This window comes from Peromyscus maniculatus, chromosome 5, assembly GCF_049852395.1.
Source record: "Peromyscus maniculatus bairdii isolate BWxNUB_F1_BW_parent chromosome 5, HU_Pman_BW_mat_3.1, whole genome shotgun sequence".
NCBI classification, from domain to species: domain Eukaryota; kingdom Metazoa; phylum Chordata; class Mammalia; order Rodentia; family Cricetidae; genus Peromyscus; species Peromyscus maniculatus.
Genome location: NC_134856.1, coordinates 77,720,556 through 77,745,859, shown reverse-complemented (window position 1 = coordinate 77,745,859; position 25,304 = coordinate 77,720,556). Strand labels below are relative to the sequence as shown.

Here is a 25,304-nt window from a genome sequence, read left to right as displayed (position 1 = left end):
GGTAAATTCACTGGTGTCCAAATGTAAAAGGTTCAGAGGCTAAAACTTAAATTCTGACAGCATAAAAGAGACAGCAGAGGAAGAGATGCTCATATTAAGGTACACCTTGCTACTGAGGAAACACATTTTCAACACAGCTTCCGATATAAAGAATCTGAACATATTTTTGGTTGTAATAAAAGTGTGAACTCTCTAAGTGTGGCTGTTACTATACCTCATGGTTACCACCCTGTTACCTCCAACCAAGTACAGAATCAATTATGTATAGATCCTGTTCAAAATCAGGAGGAAACATGGGGAATTTTAAACATAAAAGAACCTGAAACTTGAGAAAATCATTAGTTAACATGACGAGATCACCAGCAGACCCAAACAGCTCTCTTTAGTAGCCCTTTGTTGATTAACAATCAGCTTTCCCTGGTCCAGATGTTTAAAGAGAAGGAAAATCAGGATCTAAGCGCCTTCACAGATCACAGGACAAAAGGCAGAGAAAGACGCATGCTCAGAAAGTCACTGCAACCTGACACGGAATCCTAGCAAAGACAGGCTCAAGGGAACAGAGGGACTTCAATGTCTCAAGTAAATAGTCTGTCTGGTAGGCCCAAATCACTCAGCTATCCCCCCAGGTACTTCCTTTCTGTGGAAAAGGATGGTCCTCTGTGCCTTGCACATGGGCCCTAGACTTCTTAATACCACAGGTGGCTGCCTCTGGCTAAATTTAAATGTAATAATTAGTTTCTTGATTTAAGATATATGAGTTTATAAATTGTATCTTTGTTTAAAAGCATGAAAGACTTTAAAACCTAAAACAAAAAGGTTTCTAAGCCAAAAAATATATAAAGATTAATTTTAAAAAAATCACAGAACTTACTAATTCAAGTCACTAATCACTATGAGAACTCAGAATTCAACTCTGCTAAATAAGATAAATTACAATCTCCATGGTGCAGCCTGCTTGCAGTTCCCCACAGAAGCAGGCAGGATGGCCTGGAGGTGGTTAACATGACTTTCATCTTTTTTCAGGTTGACTGAAAATCTAATCATGTGCTGAATCCATACCATAGTCAATAAGTAATTTTATGTTCTTGTATTATATGCCGGAGGACAGAAAACAACTGCCAATTGAGTGTCTCATGTGGAGATCCAAAGCCTGATGAACTGGAAAGGAATTCTCAGAAAAGAATGGAGTTTTAAAGTCAGTAAGCAAATGCACTGTTCTTGTGGACTGATGCACAGATTTTAAACTGTTATAAAACTGGAACCTACCGCACTATCAAAAAAGTTATTTGTATTAGGAAACACACACACACACACACACACACACACACACACACACACACACACACACAGAGTATCTAAACTGCAGGCATGTTTCAGATTTTGGAATATCTGCATATACATAGCAAGATAGCTCAACATACGACCCAAGTATAAACACAAAACTTATTTCCTATATACCTTGTACATATGGCCTGGAGGTCATCTCACTGGCCCTAATTTTGTATAAAATGTTTGTTTTCTGGGCATTTTTTTACTCCAACAAATTATATGAGATCGAGTGGAATTTTCCATTCATGGCATCAAGTTGATTGTTAAAAAGTCTTTCATTTTGGAGCATTTCACAGTTTGCTGTTTAGACTAGGATGCTCATCCTGTACTAAGACATTACTGATGTTAACTTCAACTTGATTTTTTTAAAAATTGTTAGGTACGTTTAGGTATTTAAAACAAGTGTTTAGGTATGCTTCTAAGGAGAAATTAAACTTATATGTAACAATGGAAAAAGCAAGCCAATCAGTTTCTGGCAATGTCTTAAACTAGAATCCAAAGAAAGTCATCTTAATAGTCTCTAATAAATTTTAAATCCACAGATTCCAAAAGCCTTTGAACAGCAGAGACATTTTGAAAATGACAAGTTGAAAATGTCCAAGTGGAAAGAATGCTCTAGAATTGTGCCCATGTGAGCTCTCTCACCTGAGACCCAAGAGTAATTCTCACAGGGACTAGAGGTGGGAGAGGAACCCAGCAGGGCTTTGAAAGTGGAAGGAGTTCGATCCCAGGCTGTGCATGGATTTATCCATGACATTTCAGTTAATATGCTGGATTTCACGTTTATTAATAGGAAGCACAGTTTCTTAGAAAAGTGAGACATTCTGACAGAGAAACACAATGCACTCTATTGTGAACATTGTGAGACGGGATCTATATGAAGATGACGAGGACATCATGTTTCCATTTCTGAGGACTGAAGCTACCTTTGAAGAGCAATGGTTTTCCTTCTTTTTCTGATCAAGGCTTCTGGAAAAGCTGTAGGGAAGAACTTAGCCAGTAGTAAAAGGTGCAAGTTCATTCTCTACCTGGCCTAATAGACAAACTCATGCATAGTTACTTCATGGAGAAATATCAATAGTTTTTTAAATTCAAATGTAGAATTAAGCAGTTCACACTGAAATGAATAGTTCTTAAGAACTTTTGTCTTTCTTTATCATCTACTTTCTGATCTGGCCCTCATAAAATGTTGGACACATATTTAAGTGTCCTCAACCTTACACCTGAGACATTTAATCAGGTAGGTATGTTAACACTGACCTCTAGTTGTGAAATGGTGAAGCAGATGAGTATACCTAAGGTCTAGTCTTCATTCAGAGACAGCTTCATTGGGAATAAAAATGCTAGGTAGAAGTGGAACTATAAAGACTTTTAATTTAAAAAATTTGAGCCGGGTGGTGGTGGCGCACACTTTTAATCCCAGCACTCGGGAGGCAGAGCCAGGCGGATCTCTGTGAGTTCAAGGCCAGCCTGGACTACCAAGTGAGTTCCAGGAAAGGCGCAAAGCTACACAGAGAAACCCTGTCTGGAAAAAAAAAAAAAAAATGTGTCATCTTTGCCAGCTGAGCCTGACAACATGTACTTGATCCCAGGAACCACACAGTGAAGAGAATGGATGCCCCACACAAACGAACATGTGGCACATGCCTCCCAAAATACACACATAAATACATACATACATACATACATACACACATAAAATCACTTTAAAATGTTTTTATTGCTATTAGCAAATATATTTCCTGGCTTTTCTTAAAAGCTGTTTGCATGTCTAGACACTGCTAAGAAATTATTTCTACACATAAAATGAAAACTAAGCCCCCCCCAACACACATACACACATAGATCCACCTAATTTCCTCTGAAAGCCTTACGAGTTTAGCTAATCAACAGACATGTTTACTCTGGGTCAAGGCACTCCTTAGAGTACTGCTGTTAACACCCCACCTGGTACAGAAGGCCACACAGGAATACGCTTCGATGTGTGGACTGAGAGCCAATTATTCCATGGACACTGCATCTTAGAACTGAAATATTATTTTTCAACAAAATGTGGAAAGGCAGAGAAGATCTGGAGAAGTGACATGGGAGAGAGAAAGATGCTTATAAAAAAGAACACGTGAGGGAGCTTCCAGACACAAACAGTAAAGAGATCACATCAGAAAACACAACACAGTTCAATAAAGCAGGGGTGGATTTTGAGGGGAACTTGAGAAAGGAACTGAGGCACAAAAGTTCTTTTCCAGGAAGTGTTTGGGAAAGCCGACCAAAGCTGTGTTCCTGAGAGGAGGGAGCCAGCCACTACAGGCCCCATCCACACCCACCCGCTCCTATCTTCTCCTGATGCCCTGGAGCTTTCTCCTCGGAAGACCAACAGAGAAAGGTCACTCAAGAGCCACTTCTGTCAAGGCCACAGAGTGCCTGAGGCCCGGCACCGACAGGACCCTTAGTCCTTAGACAGATAACCCTTAGGGTTAAGGAGTTAACTTCCCAGGGCAGGCACTGACCCTAAAATTTCTGTTTCTAAATACAGGTAGCTGAAATTAAGAGTTACTCTAAAACAGCTCCTCCATCCAATGGGACTCTACAGTGGATGACAACAGGGACATTCCACATTTGCAAAGTCTGGGATGATACATGTATGGGTGGGTATTAAGCATTTAGCTTGAGACCAGTACAACTAAGGAACTAAATTTTTCTCTAATTTCATCTTAATTGAAATGTAAACAGCTGCATTTGGCTGCTGGCATGCACACTGAGCTTATAATCACCAGGCTTATCAAGAGATGTCCTGGCAAGCGTCAGCACTGTACAGTGGGGAAACAGTGGAAGAGAAATGCATGGTGAAATTCCCATGAGCTACACAGTGTTGGGAAATGAATGTACTCATCCTCTCTAAACTTCAATTTCCTCATTAATGAAATGGATATTTAAAACAGTTCCCATAAAGGGCTCCTATTAAAAATAAATGAAATAGAGTCAATAAAATCTCTAGCAACAGGAGATACTTGGTAATTATTGAAAACCCCACTCATCACTTAGCACTTATCTAAAAAAGTTACAGACAAAATAGTGATGATGATGATGGTTTAGTTTTTATCATTATTAAAGCTAGGAAATGAGGTGATATGTTTCCCAATATATTGTACACCCTAATAAACTTATTTGGGGTCAGAGAACAGAACAGCCACTAGATAGACACAGAGGCCAGAAAATGGTGGCACACACACCTTTAATCCTAGCATTCTGATGGCAGAAATCCACGTGGATCTCTGTGATTTCAAGGCCACCTTAGAAACTGAGCCAGGCATGGTGACACACGCCTTTAATCCCGGGAAGTGATGGTAGGAAGCAGAAAGGTATTTAAGGCATGAGGACGAGGAACGAGAGCCTGGTTAAACTTTTAGGCTTTTAGCAGCAGTTCAGCTGAGAACCATTCAGATGAGGACACAGAGGCTTCCAGTTTGAGGAAACGAGATCAGCTGAGGAATTGGCAAGGTGAGGTTAGCTGTGGCTTGTTCTGTTTCTCTGATCTTTCAGCGTTCACCCCAATATGGCTCCGGGTTCATTTTTATTAATTAGACCTTTTAAGATTCGTGTTACAAGGAAATTAGGCTGATGAGAAAATTTAAGTTGTAACTATTCAGAGACAAATTTCAGAAGTATTTTTAAGAGATTTTAGAGTAGCATAAGCAGAAAGCTTTCACAACAGTAACCAGAAGGCTTTGACCTCCACTATAAATATTAAGTAAAATCTGACTACAATATGATCTCAGAAGAGCACTAAAAAAAGCAAAACTTTCCTGGCCTTGCTATCAACCCATATAGGCTGACGGGAGAGAATGGAGAGGGTGAGGCAATCCTCCCCCAGCCCGCCCCACAATATGTATTACTTGTTTTGTCTAATTTGCAGGAAGATAGTTCACCGAAAAACTTGTAATGAAACTTTCTGTCCTCAGTACTCAATGAGTGTTTAGGAAAAGAGGGTGGATCCTCAGATCATCTTTCATGACCTGCCATTCTTTGACCCAGACCTCGATGCCAAATTCACAGAAGCAGAAAACTAAAGCAAGAGGGAAATTCCTTTACAATTGCTGTCCATTTGCTTTTCTAACAACTATATTGTTAACTTCACGGTCCGGGGCTGGGGAGCTCATGAGATGGTGCACTGAGTAAGAATACTTGCTCTGAAACCATGAGGACTTGAATTTGAATCCCCAGCTCTCACATCAAAATCCAGGATGGCTGTGCATGCACCCAATCCATGTGGAATAAAACTGAGATGTATAAAGAAATTAATTCCTGGTGACATGATTTGGGTCACTACTTCAAGTTCTACCCCAAATTTAGAGTCTGCCTTTAAATGAATCTGTATTTAAAACGTTTATGCCAACTAGTTTGGGTGAGTTTTGTCATTTGCAGAAAACACTTCTACTAGCCACTCAAGTGAATGCACACTGACACATCTTTGCTCCTATGAGGAAATGCATTTTAAACGTCGCCTGCAAAGGCAGGGCACTATCAACACAACAACCTGATTCATCAACTAGCTACACATTTGAAAACAAAAATACATATTTCAATGAACATTTCCCAGGTATCCTAAACTGAGTTAAGAAGGAAGGATTCTTCAAGTATGGAAGCAGGAACTTCATCACAGAGCAACTCCATAACCTGTTTCTGTATGTGGACACTAAATACAGTAAATACTGAGAGGGCTATTTGTAATGGTATCTCCAATATTTTTTAAGGAATATGTAATATTTTAAGTCCTACAGTTACAAATTTTTCTAGTTATTAGACATAGTTATCTGGAAATTTGTACTAAAGAAAAATGTGGACAAATGTAAAAAGATATACATGTGAACTACATGCATGTATGGAAACGGTTATATTTAAAAGATAATCCATGCTATTGATACAAAGTAAAAATCATCCTGTTCACTGCCACAGCTAATTACAGAATATCCTGTTGAGTCATGAACCACATGTTGATGTCTCTGTGGGTGGTTTGTACATATAACAACAGGGAAAACAGAAAATGTTATCAGAGGCTATCTTCATGATGAAATTTTCAGGAGATAGAATCTTTGCTTCCTTGTACTATTCAATTGTTTACAAACAGTAAGGATGAACTACTTCTTGCTCTGTTTATTTGTTTGTTTGTTTGATTGATTGATTATGTCTAAACTGATTTTAGAGATATGATTTCACCATGTAGCTCACACTAGCCTTGAACTCCTGATCCCCTGGCTCATATTCTGAAGGTTGGGATAACAGGCATGCCCCACCATGACCCCAGAAAATGTACTATTTTTACAATCAGTACAAAGCAAATTAACTTTTCTGATATTTAAATAAAAGATTCAATGGTCTTTTTGTTATGAGCCTGAGAAATAAGAGGAAAATACTGATAATAAACAACAAAAGATACTTCTCAAAGCACACTTTTTAGACTATGAGCTCACACATCCACAACGGTGACTCAATGTATGACTTGATCCCATCGACTCAATGAAAAGAAAAAATACAAGTTAAAGTTCTTTACAGTCCTTTATAGATAGAAAATCAATTAATGTTCCATGCAGAATTCAAAGGAAATAAAAAATGTAAATAGTGAACACATAATTCAAACACATGGGATCCAGAGGATTATAGACTTCAACAACAAAAACTCTGAATGTATCTTTTGTAAATTTGCTTTGAGGAAACAGAACCATTTGGTAAATGTCCCACCACTATAAAATATTACAATGTCCTTTGCGGGTATTTTCTCAATAATCGATAATTTCACTATGTTTGACATATTCAGATAAAAGTCAATAAAAACTATAGGAGAGGACAAGACAGTATTCCATCTCTAGTTAACTATCAAAACTGCCATAAAATACAATTATAGGGGTTTGAGAGATGGCTCAGTGGTTAAGAGCACTTACCTCTCTTCCAGAAAACCCCAGTTCAATTCCTAGCACCTATGTTGGGTGACTTACAACCACCTGTAACTCCAGCATCAGGAAATCTAACAACCTTTAATGGTCTCTTCTAGCACCCACATCCAGATACATACATACCGTGTATAAACAATTATATGTATGTATGTATGTATGTAACTTCTGAAAATCCCGTTTCAATTTGTCACTTTGAGTCCTGTTTGCTCAATGGTTAATTCTTTTTAGATGCATATGCCTTTCATCAATATTAACTTAGCATTTCAAACTCTATAATACAAAATGTTACAAAGTTACCATGATTTTTATCTTATTTTAGCAGTGAGGAAATACCACAGTGAAAACAGTTAACTGGGGGGGGAGGGGCAGAAAAAAAAACATTTACTTAGTACTAACATGAGATGGGTGAGAAAAAAAAAAAAGCTATCATAGGGAAGTCTGGGTATGCAATACCCCAAGTGGTAACAAAAGCAAAGGCTAGAACTAAGAAGGAACTTAGAAGAGTGAAGGAACACAGAAGGCCCACTGAGCTAACTGAGCCTAGACAAGAGGGTAGCTGGGTAGGCAGAAAAAAGAGCTTACAGTCCAGATAAGAAACGACTGCGGTTCTAGCTTTCATTGTTGGATGAATTAATCCAACATTCATAAGCACATTTCAAGAAAAAAATCAAGATTTGCATTCAAGGATTTATTTGAAGCACAATGTGTTTGGGGAAAAGAATTAGGAGAAATCTACAAGTTCAAAATGTAAGTGGTTGTTATGTACAGCTTATAACAAGGTATTAAGTGTTTTTATAAATTGTGTTAATTAAAAATTTTTAAGATATGGGGAAAACGGTAACACTATATGCTGTGCAAAATTAATAAAGCAGATAGTGCACGATTCCCTAATTTGCTTAATTTTAATATGATAAATGAATGTAAAGACCAAAAAAGTAAGTAGTATGCAATACTTTTAACCTAGTAGAGATTCAAAAATTAATATTTGCTGAAAAACTTGTACAAGTTCAATCCACTAGATACTGTATGCTTCCTAGCCTCCTGTTACTCAAGGCACTAAAAAGGAAAGCAGAGAAACTGGTTTTGTTTTTGCCTTAGCAACTTCAGAATAGACACACACACACACACATATCCAATGTGTTTCACTACATATCACAAGTGCCTAGCACACAGGACATGGCAATGGAGTTCACAAAATAAGTATTTTTGAGTCACTATCACGAAAAGTGAGTAGATACCAAAGAAATTAAACAGCCTCCAAACGAAAGTGACAGCAATCTAATTTCTAAAGAGCTACGACGTGTCAGGCACCTTACTCTGTCTTTAATTCTTGAGGTCCCTTTCTGGAAGTTCTATTTCACACAATTAAAAACCAAGTAACAGGTTCGAAAATGTAAGGCCAAAGTTGCAAAATCTGATCCCAGTTCCCTGGCATCTGTGTAGGCCTGCAGAAGGCACGTTTCTTTCCACAGACTTAACCATACTCCCTCCCCTTTTCGCTTCCCCTATATCCTAACACGTGTAAAGTTCTATCCTGAATTGTAGTTATCGCCTTGCTCACCCCCACCCCCACCCCACCCCCTGCCTTTTTCGTGACTTCCTCCAGGCTCAGTGACAGCCAGCCCAGAATTTGGGCCTTGGCCCGGGCCAAAGGGCTCCCCCTTCCCTTAACTTTGTCTCAACCACGTTAAATTCATTTGACTTCCCAGGCCCAAGAATCCTCCCTCACAAACAGCACGTTGGGGCACCCAGCCTGCTCAGGCTACAAAGCCTGGGGCCAGAGTAGGGGAGCCACTGCCTTGAGGGGTGGACCCGGGCGGCGCTGAGGTGGTTTCCAGGGCAACCGAGGTCGGCAGCCACCAGGACCCGCCCCGCCGCTCCGCCCCTCGGCGGCGCGAGAGCTGGATCCTGCGGCCCCGAGGGAATCCACGAGAAGTTTTCTGTCCGCTCTCACCTCGCAGCGCGTGGTGCATGCCACCAATGCCACTGTAGAGCTCCAAGACACGCAGGGGTTCCATCCCTTGGCAACCGCGACCGCGGCCTGGAAAGTAGGCCTACCGGTCCTTCGCCTCTCTTACTCCCCCCGTCCGCACCGCTCCCTTCGCTTCTGGTTCCGTTGCTTTTCAGTTCCCCAACCTCCTGTTGCTCAGGCTGTAAGAGTCGGAGAGCAGCTTGGAGCCTGGGGGATGGCAGGGGTGAGGAAGGGGACAAAGGACAGACAACTATTAATAATAAAGCCTCCCAAGTGACAGCCAGCAGCTCCGCAGCCGGATTTGTGCTTTATCTTCCTTGTTTGTTGTTTTCTGTGGCCTTAAGTGAGAAAGAAACGCAGTCAGGAGAGAGCTGAAAAAAATGCCTTCGGCTTTGAAGTGAATTACTGATTAGAGTCGTTTTTCACAGCGAGCTCCTTTTGTTCTTTTGAAGTCTGACTTGATCAAGCATTTCTTTGAGGACTCTTGAGCGCATACCCACATGCTCCCTGGTGTGCCTGTGCCGGAGTATGGAGTTAAATCCTGGCTACTTTGTCTAGGGGTATGATTCTCACTTCGGAGTTACATCTTACCAGGCTCTTCCCAAGAAGGCTCCAGAGCCCTGGGGGTGCATTAATAATAAAGAAGATGCTTGCTATAAATGATAATAGGATTAATTCTATTTTATCTTGGAAAATACTCCAACATATGCTGGGTTTTTTTTCTTTTATTGAAAATATGTTTTTTTTCTCACATAATATATCCTGATTATAGTTCCCGCCCCCGCCTCCATCCAGATCCACCCCTTTCCTGTCTCTCATTAGAAAACAAATAGGCTTCGGTGGGATAATAATAAAATAAGATAAAAGCAAAGCAAAATGAAGGAAAAGAGCCCAAGAGAAGGCACAAGCAACAGACCTACTCATTTGCACACTCATAAAAACACTAAACTGGGAAGCATGATATATATGCAAAGGACCTGTAGTAGGTAAAAAGAGAGAAGAAAAAATAAATAAAATTAAAAATATTAACATAAATTTTTTAAAAAAGGAAGAATCCTGACACAACATTATGAAACAAGGAAACTCCAAAGATGCCGTTGAGTTCATTTTTCATTGGCCATCTACCGCTGGACATGCAGCCTACCCTTAAGAGTAGTTTGTTCCCCCAGTGAGACTCCCTTGGAGGAAACTACGCATTCATTTGCAAGTGGTTATCAGCTGGAAATTAGTTTTGGGTTAGGGACGGAGGCTTGTGTCCAATTTCCTAGAACCCCAACCGATACAGGCCCATGCGGGCCTTGTGCATGCTGCCTCAGTCTCTTTGAGTTCAATGTGTGTCCACCATGTTGATTTAGAAGGCCTGTTTTCACGGTATCCTCCACCCCCTCTGGCTCTTACACTCTTTCCATTTCCTCTTCTATGGGGGTTCCCTGATCCCTGAGGGAAAAGATTTGATGAAGACATCTTATTTATGGCTGAGTGTTCTAAGGTCTCTCACTCTGCATAATGTCTGGCTGTGGGTCTCTGTATTTGTTCCCATCTGCTGCAGGAGGAAGCTTCACTGATGATGGCTGAGCAAGGCACTCATCTAGGAGTATAACAGAATGTCATTAGGAGTCATTTTGGCCAAAGGACTCTCATGGAAACTCCCAAATAAACTAGGCTGTTGCCAAGACTCTAAGTTGTTCTCCACAAACTGACGACAGCAAGACCCCATTGCAGAAAACAACACCTACGCAACTAATTGAACGTGGAGGAGTCAAGCTGGTACTCACATAGAGCCTAAACCTCTATGTGCTAGCCTCTTTGGTACAGGAAGATACTCTACAGGCTATCTAAGTAGAAACATAAACACCAACCCAGGTGCAAACCTTTGGATTTGGACAGTACTCTCCTCCCTGCAAGTTATGTTAGTGCAATGGTAGTACAAACTTTGTGAGAGGAACCAGCCAACATCTGATTTGACTGAAGGTCCACTCCACAAGATGTAACCCATAACCCGGCACTCCTAGGGTGACCAAGAACCTGAAACTAAGTAGCTGAGGGATCTATGGTCAAAAACCAAATACTACTGTTCTAAAAATAAATTTAAAAAAATAATAATAACCTGCCGGGTGGTACACTAGTATGTCTGAACTTTAGAATTGGTTGATATGTTTTTGCTGTGATCTATAAAATTAAGTTTTTAAATAACCAGTGTACATTGTCCTTCATGTGTTCTGCATTTGTTGGCCATTTATTCAGATAAGAAAGGGTGTTATGTGGTAGAAAGATAACACCAAACTAGGATTTAGCCTTGGCATTGCCAGTAACTGGCTGGTGACTTTGAGATAACCTGATTTCCTCTTCTGTAAAATGGAGAGGAAGAGGGAAGAGATGACTACTGAGAAATTTGCAGACCCAGTACACCATGGATGAATTTAGAATAGTATCTGAAAAAGTGGACTCTGATTTAACCCCATGTTCAAATTGAAATGTCTAGACAGAAAGCTTTTTAAATGTTTTGAGAAAATAGAGTATTTAACCAATTCAACTGATAGAAACTATGTACATTCTAACATAATTAACAAAAAGTTTTTCTAACATTGATTAAATAATATAAATATCATCAATAAATATCCATGCATAAAATGTAAAGGAAACTATATAGTCTCGGATATTTATATATATTCAACAACCAATACATTGAGTAAAGCTGTAAGTCTAAGTAAATATGACCAAAGATCTTACTCTGTAGGGAAAGGCAGTATATACATATATGGCAGAGTTAATGAAAATAATAGCTTCCCAAGGGACAGAGGGACAGACTTCACACTGGCTGGTGACATAGTAATGACAATGACATTTGAGCATCTTCACAATGTGGCCTTAACTTCCTCTTCTTTCTTGGTCCCTGCTATCATAACTGTTTGGCAATCCCCAAATCTCTTCTCTGTTTATATTTTGCTGTGTTCTTTGCCTTGTCAAGAAATCTCGTGGAACCTTCCTACTAGACTCTTAGGATAGAAAGTCCAGTCCATTTCAATCACACCAGCTTCCTTACCCAGATCTCCTTGTTTCTAAAACTAATCCCTTTCCATTTCCTCTGGCACAGTCCTCACCTCACACGAACCATGTCTTTCCTTAACATAACATTTCTTCTCTAAAGTTAATCACATGTGATAGTTACTTCAAGAATGGAAAGTAGGTCTAGACAGACAATTCAGGGAGTAAAGTTTTGCACCAAGCTTGACAATCTGAGTTCAATACTCAGGCCCCACGTTGTAGAAGGAGAGACAGACCCCTGCAGGTTGTCCTCTGACCTTTACTCACACACTGGAATGCACATGCACTGATGCATGGACACACATGCACATTCGTGCATTTCAGGAAAGAATGGAAACTTTACAATAATAATTTATGATTCTCTTGTAGATGGTAGGCCCACTATAATCCAATTGATAGTACAGATCATGTTCTTGGAGAGCCAATAGGGAGGCTTGGATAGTGGCAGCACAATTGGAATTCAATGAATAAGAATGTAAGATTAGTAGATAGAGGGAAAAAGTTAAAAGTAGAAACAAATACCAAAACTTGGAATTTTTAGTGAGTTTTTGCTTACAATGGAAAATTTATTTCTAAATCAATGTACGTGAACACCAAGAAAATAAAGATATATATATATATGTATATATATTTACATATATGTAAAATATATCATAAATAATTAAAGACACAGTATAATACCAAGAAGTATATTAAAATAATAATGGCATACTCTCAATCATTGAGGAAGTTCATTGCATGTCTTAGAATCCTTCTTTCTCTCCTGGCCTTCACTAATATATATCAAAACTCACCAAAGTCTGCCAAATGCTTAACATAATTTTGACAATCATCTTTGAGTTTCTGTTATTCAAGTGAGTCTGTATTTGCAAGTGAAACATGATTTGGATTCTTATATAGGCTTACATCTCAAGAGACAATACCCTGCTTATGCCAATTTCAGAAATGAGCAAGGAGCATTCTGGTTTACACAGAAAAAGAATGGCTCTTATAAATTGCAGAGGAAATGGAAAAGTCATCATTCAGAATAAATTAACAGTAAATGTCCTCAGGAGAGGAAATTATATTCAAAAGAAATGTTCGGAAGTTTCTTTAAGAGTGTGCCTCTGTGCTGACTTTGAAGAAGTGGTTCTATGATGAACTGTGTTATGGATAAGAATGCAATCTCAAGAGCCAGCATATAGATGGGAAGGACAGCCTTGCATTTCCTTCCAATGTGGTTCGAGCAAAGTCATTTAACCTCTCTGAGACTAAGTGGACATAAAAAAAATGTAGCAATAATAGAACACATCGTTTTAAAGGTTAAATGAGGATTTAAAATACTTAGCCTAATGTAATTGATTGGAGATAAAATAGCCCCAAGTGTTTTGTGTAGAAGGCTTGCTTCCTGTTGGTGAAGTGATAGGGACATGAGGATGCTAACTTTGTCAGTAGACTGTTCATAGGTGAATGGACCGCTAGCTTGTAAGGACTAAGTGGGAGGAAATGGGTCACTGGGTTTCTGCCTTTGACATGCACATCTTGTTCCTGGTCCCTTCCTATCTTTCCTCTGCTTCCTGGACACCATAAAGTGAACAGCTTCCTCATGTTCCCCACTTCCATGATGCTCTCCCTCACCTCAGGGTCAAAGCCACGGCTCCAGCTACCCATCACCTGAAACTGTGAAGCTAAATGATATTTCATATTACTACCAATAATTAATAGTTGAACACTGTCTGTCAACTGAACACTTATCAACTGGACATAGTCTAGGGTCACTAGAGAAGGAGTCTCAGTTGAGAGATTGCCCAGATCAGATTGCCCTGTGGGCCTGTCTGTGACGTAGGAGGACCCAACCCACTGTGGGCAGCACCATTCCCTGGGCAGGTGGTCCTAAGCTGCATAAAAAAGCCAGATAAGCATGAGCCTGAGAAGAAACCAGCAAGCAGCCTTCTCCCATAGTTTCTACTTCCAGCTTCTGCTCAAGTTTCTACCCTGATTTTCCTCAGTGATTGCCTATGACCTGGAACTGTAAGCACACTGTATCCTCTCCTCTCATGAGTTACTTTTAGTCAGTATTTTTACATAACAACAGAACGGAAACTAAACGTGGTTTTAAAATAAGGATCTCAGAAACTACGGAAAAAAGGAATTCAAAAGCAAACTTTTCAGCTAAGCATTCTATCTCATTTCCAGTGTCCAGTCGCCTTGTTGATAGATTGTCACCTAGGAAAAGAAACAGGAAAGAAAGTGTGTTCTATCCGGGACAGGATAAACTCTCAAAAGAAAAAGACCAGATGGAAAATGAACTTCCTGGTGACTTTAAGGATAAGTAATTTCCTGTTGAAAAGTGTATTCTACAACATACAGCTGTGAATAGTACCATCTCCTGCTTCCCACAACGAGAAAAGCAATACATTTTTAAAAGGTAGACTCCAAAGGAAACTTACAGTTTCTCTAAAAATGTAGAAGCCATAAGCCTGATTGCTTACCTCGGTTATAGGTTATGATACTGCTTTTGTTCTTTCATGTTTCTGAAATTCCTAGTTGAAAAAATGTTTCATGCAAATTTTAAGGATTGTGTTTTAGTAAAAATAATGGGATTCTGTCTTTAAACCCTTTTTCATGGGCTCACAGAAAGTTTGAGCTAGAAGTAATCTTAACAGTTATTTGGTCCAGTGTTTTTTCCACTACGTTTTAGAGATAGAACTTCTTTTTCAAAAGAATTTTTATTTAGAATCAGTGTAGAGAGCAGAACAGACATGGTGAAACAGAACAGATGCACACATGGAAATACACACAGATATACACGTGCACAGGCACACACAGGAGCATACGTGCACGAGAACAGATATACACTCACAGACACATGTATACATAGACACACATGCACACAGATGCACAAATGCATATAGACACATGCACACAGACACACAAGCACATGCATAGACACACACATTCTCACATATGTACACAGACAAACACACAGAGACAAAATACACACAGACACACACACACAGACACAGACACACACACACACACACACACACACACACACACACACACACACCCCTACCCTGCTGTTGAAGCACTAACACTGGCACACTGAGAACAATACCTGATGACCTCTTGTACCTCATCCATCCTGTGGCTATCTGTAAATGACTTCATGGAACTTGGAAGGTAAATCATGTATTTAATCCAACCTGGGCTGTAGATATAAAAATATGGAGACTCTGAAAGCTTGTGAATCATGCCTGATGCCACAGCTTTGGGGAGAACCTGGAAGTCCAGCTCATGATGCACCACAATCTTTTCCATAGCTGTCTTATTTTATTTACACGTATTTACCTAGGCGTGGATGTGGGTATGTGTGAGTGAATGTGTGTGAACACCCACATGTGTGGCAATAAGATGACAATCAGCAGGAGTTAATTCTCCCCTTCCATTGTGTAGGCTCTAAGACAGAACTCATGTCCTCAGGCTTGGAAGCAAGCTCCTTTACCTACTGAACCATCTTGCAGGTCCTCTTTGTGTTTCCTAAATGACTTTGCCATAGCATGTAGCTTAGTCCATTCTTTCCTAATAATACTTCCGCATATTGCCAAAAGGAGTGTATTGTGTTCTAAGGGAATAGTTTAGTGATAGAGTAATAGTTTTCTTAGCATGCACCAGGCCCTGGGTTCAATTCCCAGTATGCACACACACACACACACACACACACACACACACACGCACACGCACACGCACACGCACACGCACACGCACACGCACACGCATGCACACATGCACATACACATTGCCCCGGGAGTATAGGACCAAGATGTCAATCTGTGAGTTACTTAACATCTTCCCTTACTTGTGTCCTATTACAGCCTTCATTCTTTCAAGTGGGGAAATATGGCAAATGTTGGAACTAGAGAAAACAGAGCTTAATGTCACCAAGAACTGTCACCTCTTTGCTCTAGTAAACCCACCTGCGCATTTGAAACCCACTAAAGGTGACCAACCTACACGTGGACACAGCCATGTGTGGAAAAAGAAACACACGTGCACAAGACTCCATAAAACCTTCTGTTCTTCATATTCTTCATCTTCAATTTTAATGGCTACATCATCACAATTGACAACGACGACCCGAGGAAAGATCCTTCGCAAGAGTTGTCTATTTTTCCCTTGTTTGGGGGGGGGTATTAGTTTAGATACACAGCAGTATTGTTTGACATCATTTGCATAGGTCCCAACAGTTATATAAAACAATTAAAAGGCAATAGAACTTCCTCAGACCTGGCTTCATTACGTCCATCTACTCTGTATAAGAAAAGCTTGCAATTGTTTTAATTTGTTAAAAGTGATGTGTTTACCCTTCCAAGTAACCTATGTGAGTCTAAAACAAACAGAGCTTTTCCTCAAAACTGCTTTGCGTAGTTGCTACACAGAGACCATCAACCCTTATTTCACAGAATCAATTTTTTCCTGCGATCGACTCTGAGTTCCTCCTCTCCATCTTAGGTAGTCGCTACTAACTTAAAATATCTAAATTCCCCAAAGGGACTTAGACTGAGTGGCTAAAATCAGCTACATTTCTAAAGATGGCCGAAGAATGTTTTACTAATAAGCTGATATTAAGTCAGATGATATTGACTAATCTGTTTCAAAGAAGGGTAGAGAAGGCCAGGTGGTGGTGGTGGTGGTGGCACAAGCCTTTAATCCCAGCACTCAGGAGTCAGAGACAGACAGATCTCTGTAAGTCAAGCCCAGCCTGGTCTACAGAACAAGTCCAGGACAAGCTCCAAAGCTACACAGAGAAGCCCTGTCTCGAAAAACCAAGAAAGAAACGGGGGTGGGGGGGTGGGGTGGGAGTGGAGTGGGGGTGGGAGTGAGGTTAAAATGTTTATTAATCAATATTGATTTTTTTAAACTTTTTAAAATATGTGATCTTTAGAAAGAAAAAAGGCTGAGTGCTAGTGCGACAGTGCAAACCTGTAACCCCAGAACTCTGCCAGCTCGGGCAGGTGGATGGCTATGAGGCACAGGCTACACAGCAAGATCCAAGCCAACCTAGGCTATGAGAGTCTGTCTCCAAAAGGAATAATAACAGTGATAGTTGGGACAATAGTAAACACACATAAAAATGTAAAAGGAAGATGGCTGGTGAGGGTCAGTGGTACAGTGTTTGCATGGCCTGTGCAGGGTGATGGGGTTGGTCCATAGCACTTCAAGAAAACAAAAAGGAATGAAAGAAGAAAATGTGATATGCTCAATGTCACAAGAATTGATGTCCACCATGTTAATAGATGTATTTACAAATCACGGTCGAATGTTTAAAGAAGGAAAGTAATATGATAGCACTAGCTATGAAACAGTATGAACGCTACCCAATAACAAAGGAGGAGGCGTAGCATGTATTTTGAGGAAGAATTTCACACTAGCCATTCAAGATGATTCTGGTTAGGAAGGAATGTCAGGAATCTGCAGGGCACAGCTTTCTGAACTCCTTTCGGTTGAGAACAAATCCTAGAACAGGATGGGGAAAAGAATGAGAAAAAGAACATTGCCTATATATCCTTGCAAAGTTTATGGTTTTGAAAATGCAGATACTTAATATCACTAACTTGATCCAGGCTTTTAAAAAAATCTCCTAAAAGGGCTGATAAACACACACCTTTCCCGGAATGTGGGAAGGTCAATCTGAATCCCAGAGTCTGTCATCTGCCCAATCTATCTCCATGTGTAGTTAAGATAACATACTCATGCTATCACACATATTTTAGAATATAGGGATATATATGAAGAGAAAAGGAGATGGGAGAAGCCTATGGCTGACATTTTGATGTTTCTCCTTAATTTGCACTAATTATCTTTTACACAAATCAGAATCTTATGCATAATTACACACACACACACACACACACACACACACACACACACACACACACATAGACCCACATACACCTCAGCCCCTTCACATTTTATCATTATTGGCTCTGCACTTCATTAGACACACCAACTTTTAAATGTTATCCTAACTGCCTGTTGTGAAGGATAAAACAAATAACACAAGTGTTTAAATAAAAGGACATCTTCTATAAACCTCGATGGTGTCTTGTCCTCTCGAGGCCATCAGTTTCACATATTCTGAGTGTGTTTTTCACCTTGTTTTGATAGCTCACAAAAAAACCAAAAATTATATTTACCTATTTTCTTAGTATTCAATATTTAGGAAATTTTCTATGTACAAAAACCAGTATAAAGGAACATTCCTGACTATTGTCAAAGCTTCCTGATAGTTTCATCAGATATTCTGAAATTGGGGTGACTATGTAAAAAATATATAATTATTTCCTAAACTTGTGAACAGACTGATTTCCAGAAAGAGAAGAACCCTAAATCCTACCAGCAATGCCAGGGATTTGTTGTCTTCTATATCCATTTAAACGTGTTCTATTACATGCTAAAAGATGACAAGTTATGTTTCATTCACCTTGTGTGTACTGACATCAAGGCTTCTTATTCATTTATCAGCCATATAAAATTCTTTTACTGTCAATTGCTTGTGATACGTGTCCTTTCCCTCCTGGAATAATATGCATTTCTTATTCAATTATCACATTTTATTTTTGTTTTTTTCACACGGTTGTTCTCATATTAAAAACAATCCCCACTCCATCATTTTTCCATTTAGGCTTGTTATGTTTTATGATGCACAAATATTTCATTTTCTGAGTCAAATCTGTGTACTTTTCCTGGGCCATCTACTCCTTTGCTGCTTCAGTGTAGGAGGTCCTTCGGAAAAATGAGCAGAGTTCATGTCTCTGTTCTCCTTCTTGTTTAACAAACTGATTTTCATGCATAATTAATGTAAAGTGATGAAATGAAATTAACTTTTCTATAAATATCTAGTTTTGTCTTCCATATTAGTTTATGACACTTTTTTGAGAACCCTATATTCTTAACCATATAGTTGCATGAGACCTCTTCTTTCCTCCTGGTGTGTCAGGAAGATGGATGTGTGTGTGTGTGTGTGTGTGTGTGTGTGTGTGTGTGTGTGTCCCTTTGAGCGTTATCCCTGCCTGCTGTTTTTGTTTGAAATTCATCTCAAGTCCCCATCTCTCCCCGAAAGAACAGATAATATACTTACCAGTTGAAACAATACTAATTTTAGACTCGCTTTCTTTAATGAAACCAATGTGGCTCTCCCCCATTTCATAAGAAAATTGAAACATTCCACTGAAGCTGAATTGGCACACAGATAATCTTTGTAATCATAAAATCTGCTGATGTGCATACTTCGTCCCAGCTCTTGGATGATGTCATTATGTCAACATCTATGAACCTTCTCCAACCCACACATCAAACAACACAGATCCCAAGGTCAATATCTAAAAATGGTAATGTCTTCGTTTTCAAAACTGCCTTCTCATACTCATCTAATTTTATTTTCACAATGATTCTGTGAGTGGCTTCCACTAAAGAGAAATGAAAAATGGAAGTTCATAAAATTACAGTTAAAAAATTAAATAATGCATGACCAGATAAAACCCTAGAGTCATATAGATCACAGAGAAATTAAAATAAGCAAGTCCCTTTTGTGTCAGTTTCTAATCACTCCCTCGACATCAGGGTTTATATGAATCTTTCTCAATCTTTATGGTTTGCATTGCCTGGTGCTCACAATACTTCACAGTGTCTCTCACACACACTGAATCCCTGTCTCATTCCAATGAGATAAGTCATGGAGAATGGTAAAGCATGTGGTCTTCAGATGTAGAAACCGGGGTCTCAAGGGACAGATGGAGTTGGCTAAGTCAGTGGAATATAAGAATAGTATAGGATTTTATAAAGCTGAGTTAAATTCTGTCCTAATATGGAAAGGAATGCCTTTTCTGTTTTTTGGCTTTTTTTTTTTTTGAGGCAGGGTTTCTATGTGCAGCCCTGGCTGTCCTGGAACTTACTCTGTGGACCAGGCTAACCTCAAACTCACAGAGCTCTACATACCTCTGCCTCTCAAGAGCTAGGATTAAAGGTGTGCACCCCCACTACTTGGCAGAATGCCTTTTCTCAGAAGACTAATTATTCTACAATTTCAGAACCATGTCATAGTGTATGTTGTAATAAAAACCTACTCATCTTGATGGCCCCCTGTGAGATTCATGCAAGCAATTAAAGGCCAGACTTTTTATTATTTATTTTCTATTTTGAATCCAAACTATTAATGCCTTTTAAAAAATACATTTCATATTTTTGAGATGGGGCTTGGGGGCGGAGGAAATGGCACTGTCAGTGAACTGCCTGCCTGGCAAGACTGAAGTTAAATGCTTGCTTGGCAAGCCTGAAGACCTGAATTCAGACACCTGGAATCAACATAAACCGTCAGGTATAGCTGTGTTTGCCTGAGGTCCCAGTGCTGGAAGAGGGAGGCCTCAGACAGAAGGTTGTTGGCACTTCTGGCTACCCTGTCTAGCTGCATCAACGGATTCCAGGTTCAATGAAAGAATCCGTCTCAAAAGGCATAAGGTGGGAGTGAAGGAAGAACACACCTGATGAAAATCTCCAGCTTCCACACATATGTGCACACACGCGTGCATACCCACACATTAACAAATAATTCATGAAACACACTCACACACAGAGGGGCTAACTAATATGGCCCAGCTGACCTGGAATTCACTATGTAGCGGAGGTTGGCTTTGAACTCCTGGCTCTCCTGCTTTTATCGCCCAAGTGCAGGGATTGCAGACAAGCACTGTGACACCCACCCAATGCTTCCTTTTTAATCATTTCCTTCTCCCTTCATAAGCAAAGACTGACCAGTTTCCCTCAATCTCCAACTAGTACATGATTCATACTCTGTATGACCACAAACACCAATGATTCACTGTGATCAAGGTTCTAAGAATCACACTGATTCTTCTTACAGCACGGAGCACTGCCCCACCCAGGTTTATCTGGGATGGTGGGGACTATTTCTAACAAATGACTAGGTGATGCTGATGTTGACTGTCAGGGTACCACTCTCTGAGAACCACGGCACTAGCACTTTCCCCGCAAGGGTTCTTTTCATAGCTTCCCTCCAGAAAATGCTTCACGTGGCAAGACACAGCAACATATCAACCACATGACTTGGCTCCACACTGGAAGCTTCTATCTGGAAGAGAAAGAGAAATATTTGTCGTGACGCATTGCCTCTTTCAGGCTTTTCCAGCCACCAAATTAGAAACAGAAGAGTTACAGGGGAAGCACCATGATACGTGCTAAAGTGATACTGTATAGATCTCGGGATCTTACAGCATGGTTCCTGAAATCACTTCTGATAGGTAACAGCAGTTCAGGCCAGTCACCCTAGCCACACTGGAGCCTGGTCCCACAACGCCCCCAGCAAAGCCAGAGCCCAAGCCAGAGGATTCTCGAAGGGAGCTCAAAAGCCAGCTCACATCCTTGGCTGTTGGCTTGTTGTAGCTGCCAATATTAAAAAAAATAAAATTCCTTGTAATTATCCAGATACATTATTGAAGATCCACTCTTTTAAATAATAATTTTTCTACAACTTCTCTACAGTTTTTCACAGAAAAAAAATTCTCAATAGTCAAAAAGCAACATCTATGAAATCAAGTAGGTAGATTAAATTCTGGAGAGTCTGGCAAAGTAATACCCGTAGCATTTCTTTGTGTAATTATCACCTCTAGACACCACCCAGAGGAGATTTTTAATTCCATTTTTCATCTCTGTGGAGGAAAATAAGGTCTTTTATGCTATGTAATAAAACAATTCTGCATTCTAATTATCACAAATATGACTACAATTTTAAACAGACTATTACATTCAGTACAAAATAATAGATGAAAAATGTTATCTTATCTCTTGTTAGGAAATAAGTTTCTAGCAACAACATTAAAACATTCACATATTGCAAGAACCACTGACCTTTTATTCCAATCACCATGGGACCATTGCATTATAACATACGGGTCAGCCAATGAATAATATGCCATCTTAATGCAGTTCTTTCTTTCTTAGTCCAAAGAAAAGAAAAGAGAGCTATCATGATAAGGGTAGTGAACTCAGATTTTTAAATAAGTCACTCTGTATGAGGATGAGTCACAAGTACTTCCTTAGTGATAAAAGTTGTCTGGGTAACGGAGATGCTTCACCAAGTGAAGAATGGGACAGTATGTTGGGTTTCAAACCCACTAGTCATTTCCTTTACTTAATTGCTAACTGCACTTCCCTGGCTGCAGTTTGGAGCCTGTGTTTGAGCTAGTAACCCAGCAACTAAAACTCACACTGCAGTTTGCAAAGCAGAACAAAACAGAGAAGTTTACATTTCCATGGATTTGGGGAGTAAAAGTCAATGTTGGTTCCCCAGGGCCTTCTGACTTCGTGAGGAAACTCACTTGGATCTCAATGTGGCCACGTCATTATGCAAGTCTTAGAGACAAATTATTCCATAGAAATGAAGGACGTAGAAGACACAGTCTCTAAGAACACTCCTGTGTCCTTAGCAGCCAGCAGGGAACCTGGAACATGTAGGTACTCAAAACACATCAGCAGGATAGGGTTTCTGGTTCTCTTAGGACAACCCAACCTGTTAGTAACCATGCCATTATTGCTTTAGGATTCAATGGGTGTTTAATATATGCATGTGTACTTTTCCTTTGATTTATACCTTCACACTGCTGTAAGTGCTGCCTTTGTCTCTCCCACATGACCAATACTTTAAGCATGCTCTGTTTTTTTAAATGAAGCAAATGTTGATAAGCATTATTTAGGAAAAAAATCTAATATGCAAAAGCCACAAGATGAATGAGAAAAAAAATAAAACTGGACAGCAAGCCTACATGTTTTATCAATAATGCTTTGGCTCAACCTTGAAAACTCCGGATTGCCCTTGGACTTCTTGAGCCTCCTCTCATTTCATGCATCTCTTGCATTCTTCTTAGCTTGCGCAATATTAGTATCCTGAAGGGCTAAAATGTTTAAAATTTCCCCTTCCATTCAAATGAATAGACAGTGGGTAAACAACAGGAGTGTTCTTGCTTGTAGAAGCAATACACTCTCAAACTCTGCCCCATTCATTTTATTTCCATTAACAAATATGGGCCAACATTTTTATTCATTTAATTGTAGGCAGGAATCAAGTGGCATCACTATCAACTCATTCTGACAGGTTGAGTCAAAAGTAGAAAATGCAATCTACCCAGAAATCCCCTTAAAATGTCCATAATTCTGTGATGATTCGGTAAAGGCACAACATTCTCTGAATTAAAATGAGTCCTGTTGCTTCATCAGAGCAGGGGAAACATGCAAAGAGATAGATATTATGCTAAGAATGCCCAAAATACTCCAGCGCCACTCCCTCCCTGATGATGAGCGGCTTGGGGACGAAACCCAGCGACAGCATCACCAAGCTGTAGAACAAGCATACTGCAATACTGACACACCACGCAAGATGTGAGTACTGGTGTGATAGTGGCACCATTGTCTGATAGACAACCAACAATTTTTGTGATGGATTGGAGACTTGTTCTATCGGAAGGAATACACACCTGGTATTATAAGGCTGGCCAAAAGGCTGTATCAGGAGATCTCATAAGCTGAAAGAGGTGGGGGTATTACTGTTGTATCCCTAAAAGGATATATTGTCAAATTGTCTTCTAAATATTTACATTTATAGCAATAGACTAGTGTCACTCTGAATCTGGAGCAGAAAAGTTCCCTTTTGCAAAAAAAGATAGTTAATGCAGAAACTCATATACAGACAACGTGCCGACATTAAGCAGCTGTTGAGGCACAGCCCTAAATAGAACATTTGTGTCATCTGTATCCCCTAAAGCTCAGGGGACATCACAGGACAGGAAGTAGAAAGCTCAGATATGACACGGATGTTGCAGTCATGAACACTAGGCAGTTATGGATATCTGCATAAGATTGGTCTCTTCAACATACCATCATCGATAGAGGAGATGCCCATGGGGGCTCATCTCTTTCTAAGGAACAATTGGCTGTTTGGTTGTCACTGGAGGAGAAGGTATGATTTTCTTTCATGTTGTAGCCACTGGGGAATTAGAAGGGGTTCAGAGGGAAAGGAAGGGGTTATAACAGATGGTAATGGGATGTTAATATAACCACAGTACAGTACATATGTGTATGAAACTTTCAAAAATAAAGTAACAAGAATGTTTTCAGCTCTGTAAAAGAAAACTGTGCTACAAAACATCCATTTTATTATTACCTGATCTCTTACATAAACAGTTCCAGAAATAATTGTAACCTCCCACCACTTGGGAACTATCTTGATCTCTACAAAGTAGCAATTTCTCAGGATTCCAATGTAATTGGCAAGATTTCTAAGACTAGCATGACATTTTCTCCCAATCTTTTTTTTCTGCCCCCACACTGGCTGCTTTATTTACAGGCTTGTGAGTGACCTCTGTCTCCGATCCAGCCCCCACCTTTTCTACAAAAGTAAATGAAGATGTAAACAGGCTCCCCGGCAAAGCCTTCACTCCCAGACCACAAGCACAAGGAGACTGGGAAGGATGGGAAGTCCAGTTCCCGAAGGTCAAGGTGCTAGTGAGGTGGCTGAGGAGACTGGAGGTCCTACAGCTAATCCTTGCCTGGGATGTCAGGAAACTCTCACCAGAGGAGCCCGGAACCTAAAGCTTGGGAGCAGGGGTGTAGGCTGAAGAAGGGAGCAACTCAAAGACTTTCGGAGTCATTTGAGGCATAAGGTTCTGAAGTTTGAGGCTACCCCGGACAGTACAGTGAGACGCGGCAACCCCTCACCTCTACCCTCTCCACCAGCAGCCAGGGCCACCGTTACAGCCATATCTGCAGCCACACAGACATCTACTTATTCACATCCACTCCATGCACACAGAGGGAGGACTGTCACAGGCCTGGACCTACACTCTGGAGCCCTGAATGTCTCTGTATCTGTACCCAGGTCGGGGACTGCTGAGGGGACAGGTCCTTGATGTTGCTGTCCTGATTGGCTGTCTTGCAAGCATCTATCCAATCGCTGTATACAT

The 25,304-nt window shown here is 40.1% G+C and overlaps 1 protein-coding gene across 2 annotated transcripts in view; it reads right to left on the bottom strand.

Moving 5' to 3' along the window:
- The window catches only part of Trdmt1 (tRNA aspartic acid methyltransferase 1), a 33,974-nt gene extending 24,594 nt beyond the window's left edge, over window positions 1-9,380 (bottom strand). For both annotated transcript variants that reach the window (XM_076572699.1, XM_006985931.4), the window contains exon 1: window positions 9,232-9,380. In XM_076572699.1, coding sequence (XP_076428814.1) covers window positions 9,232-9,295 — 64 coding nt within the window. In that variant the 5' untranslated portion in view covers window positions 9,296-9,380. The remainder of the gene's footprint in view (window positions 1-9,231) is intronic.
- Between the last annotated feature and the right edge of the window lie 15,924 nt (window positions 9,381-25,304).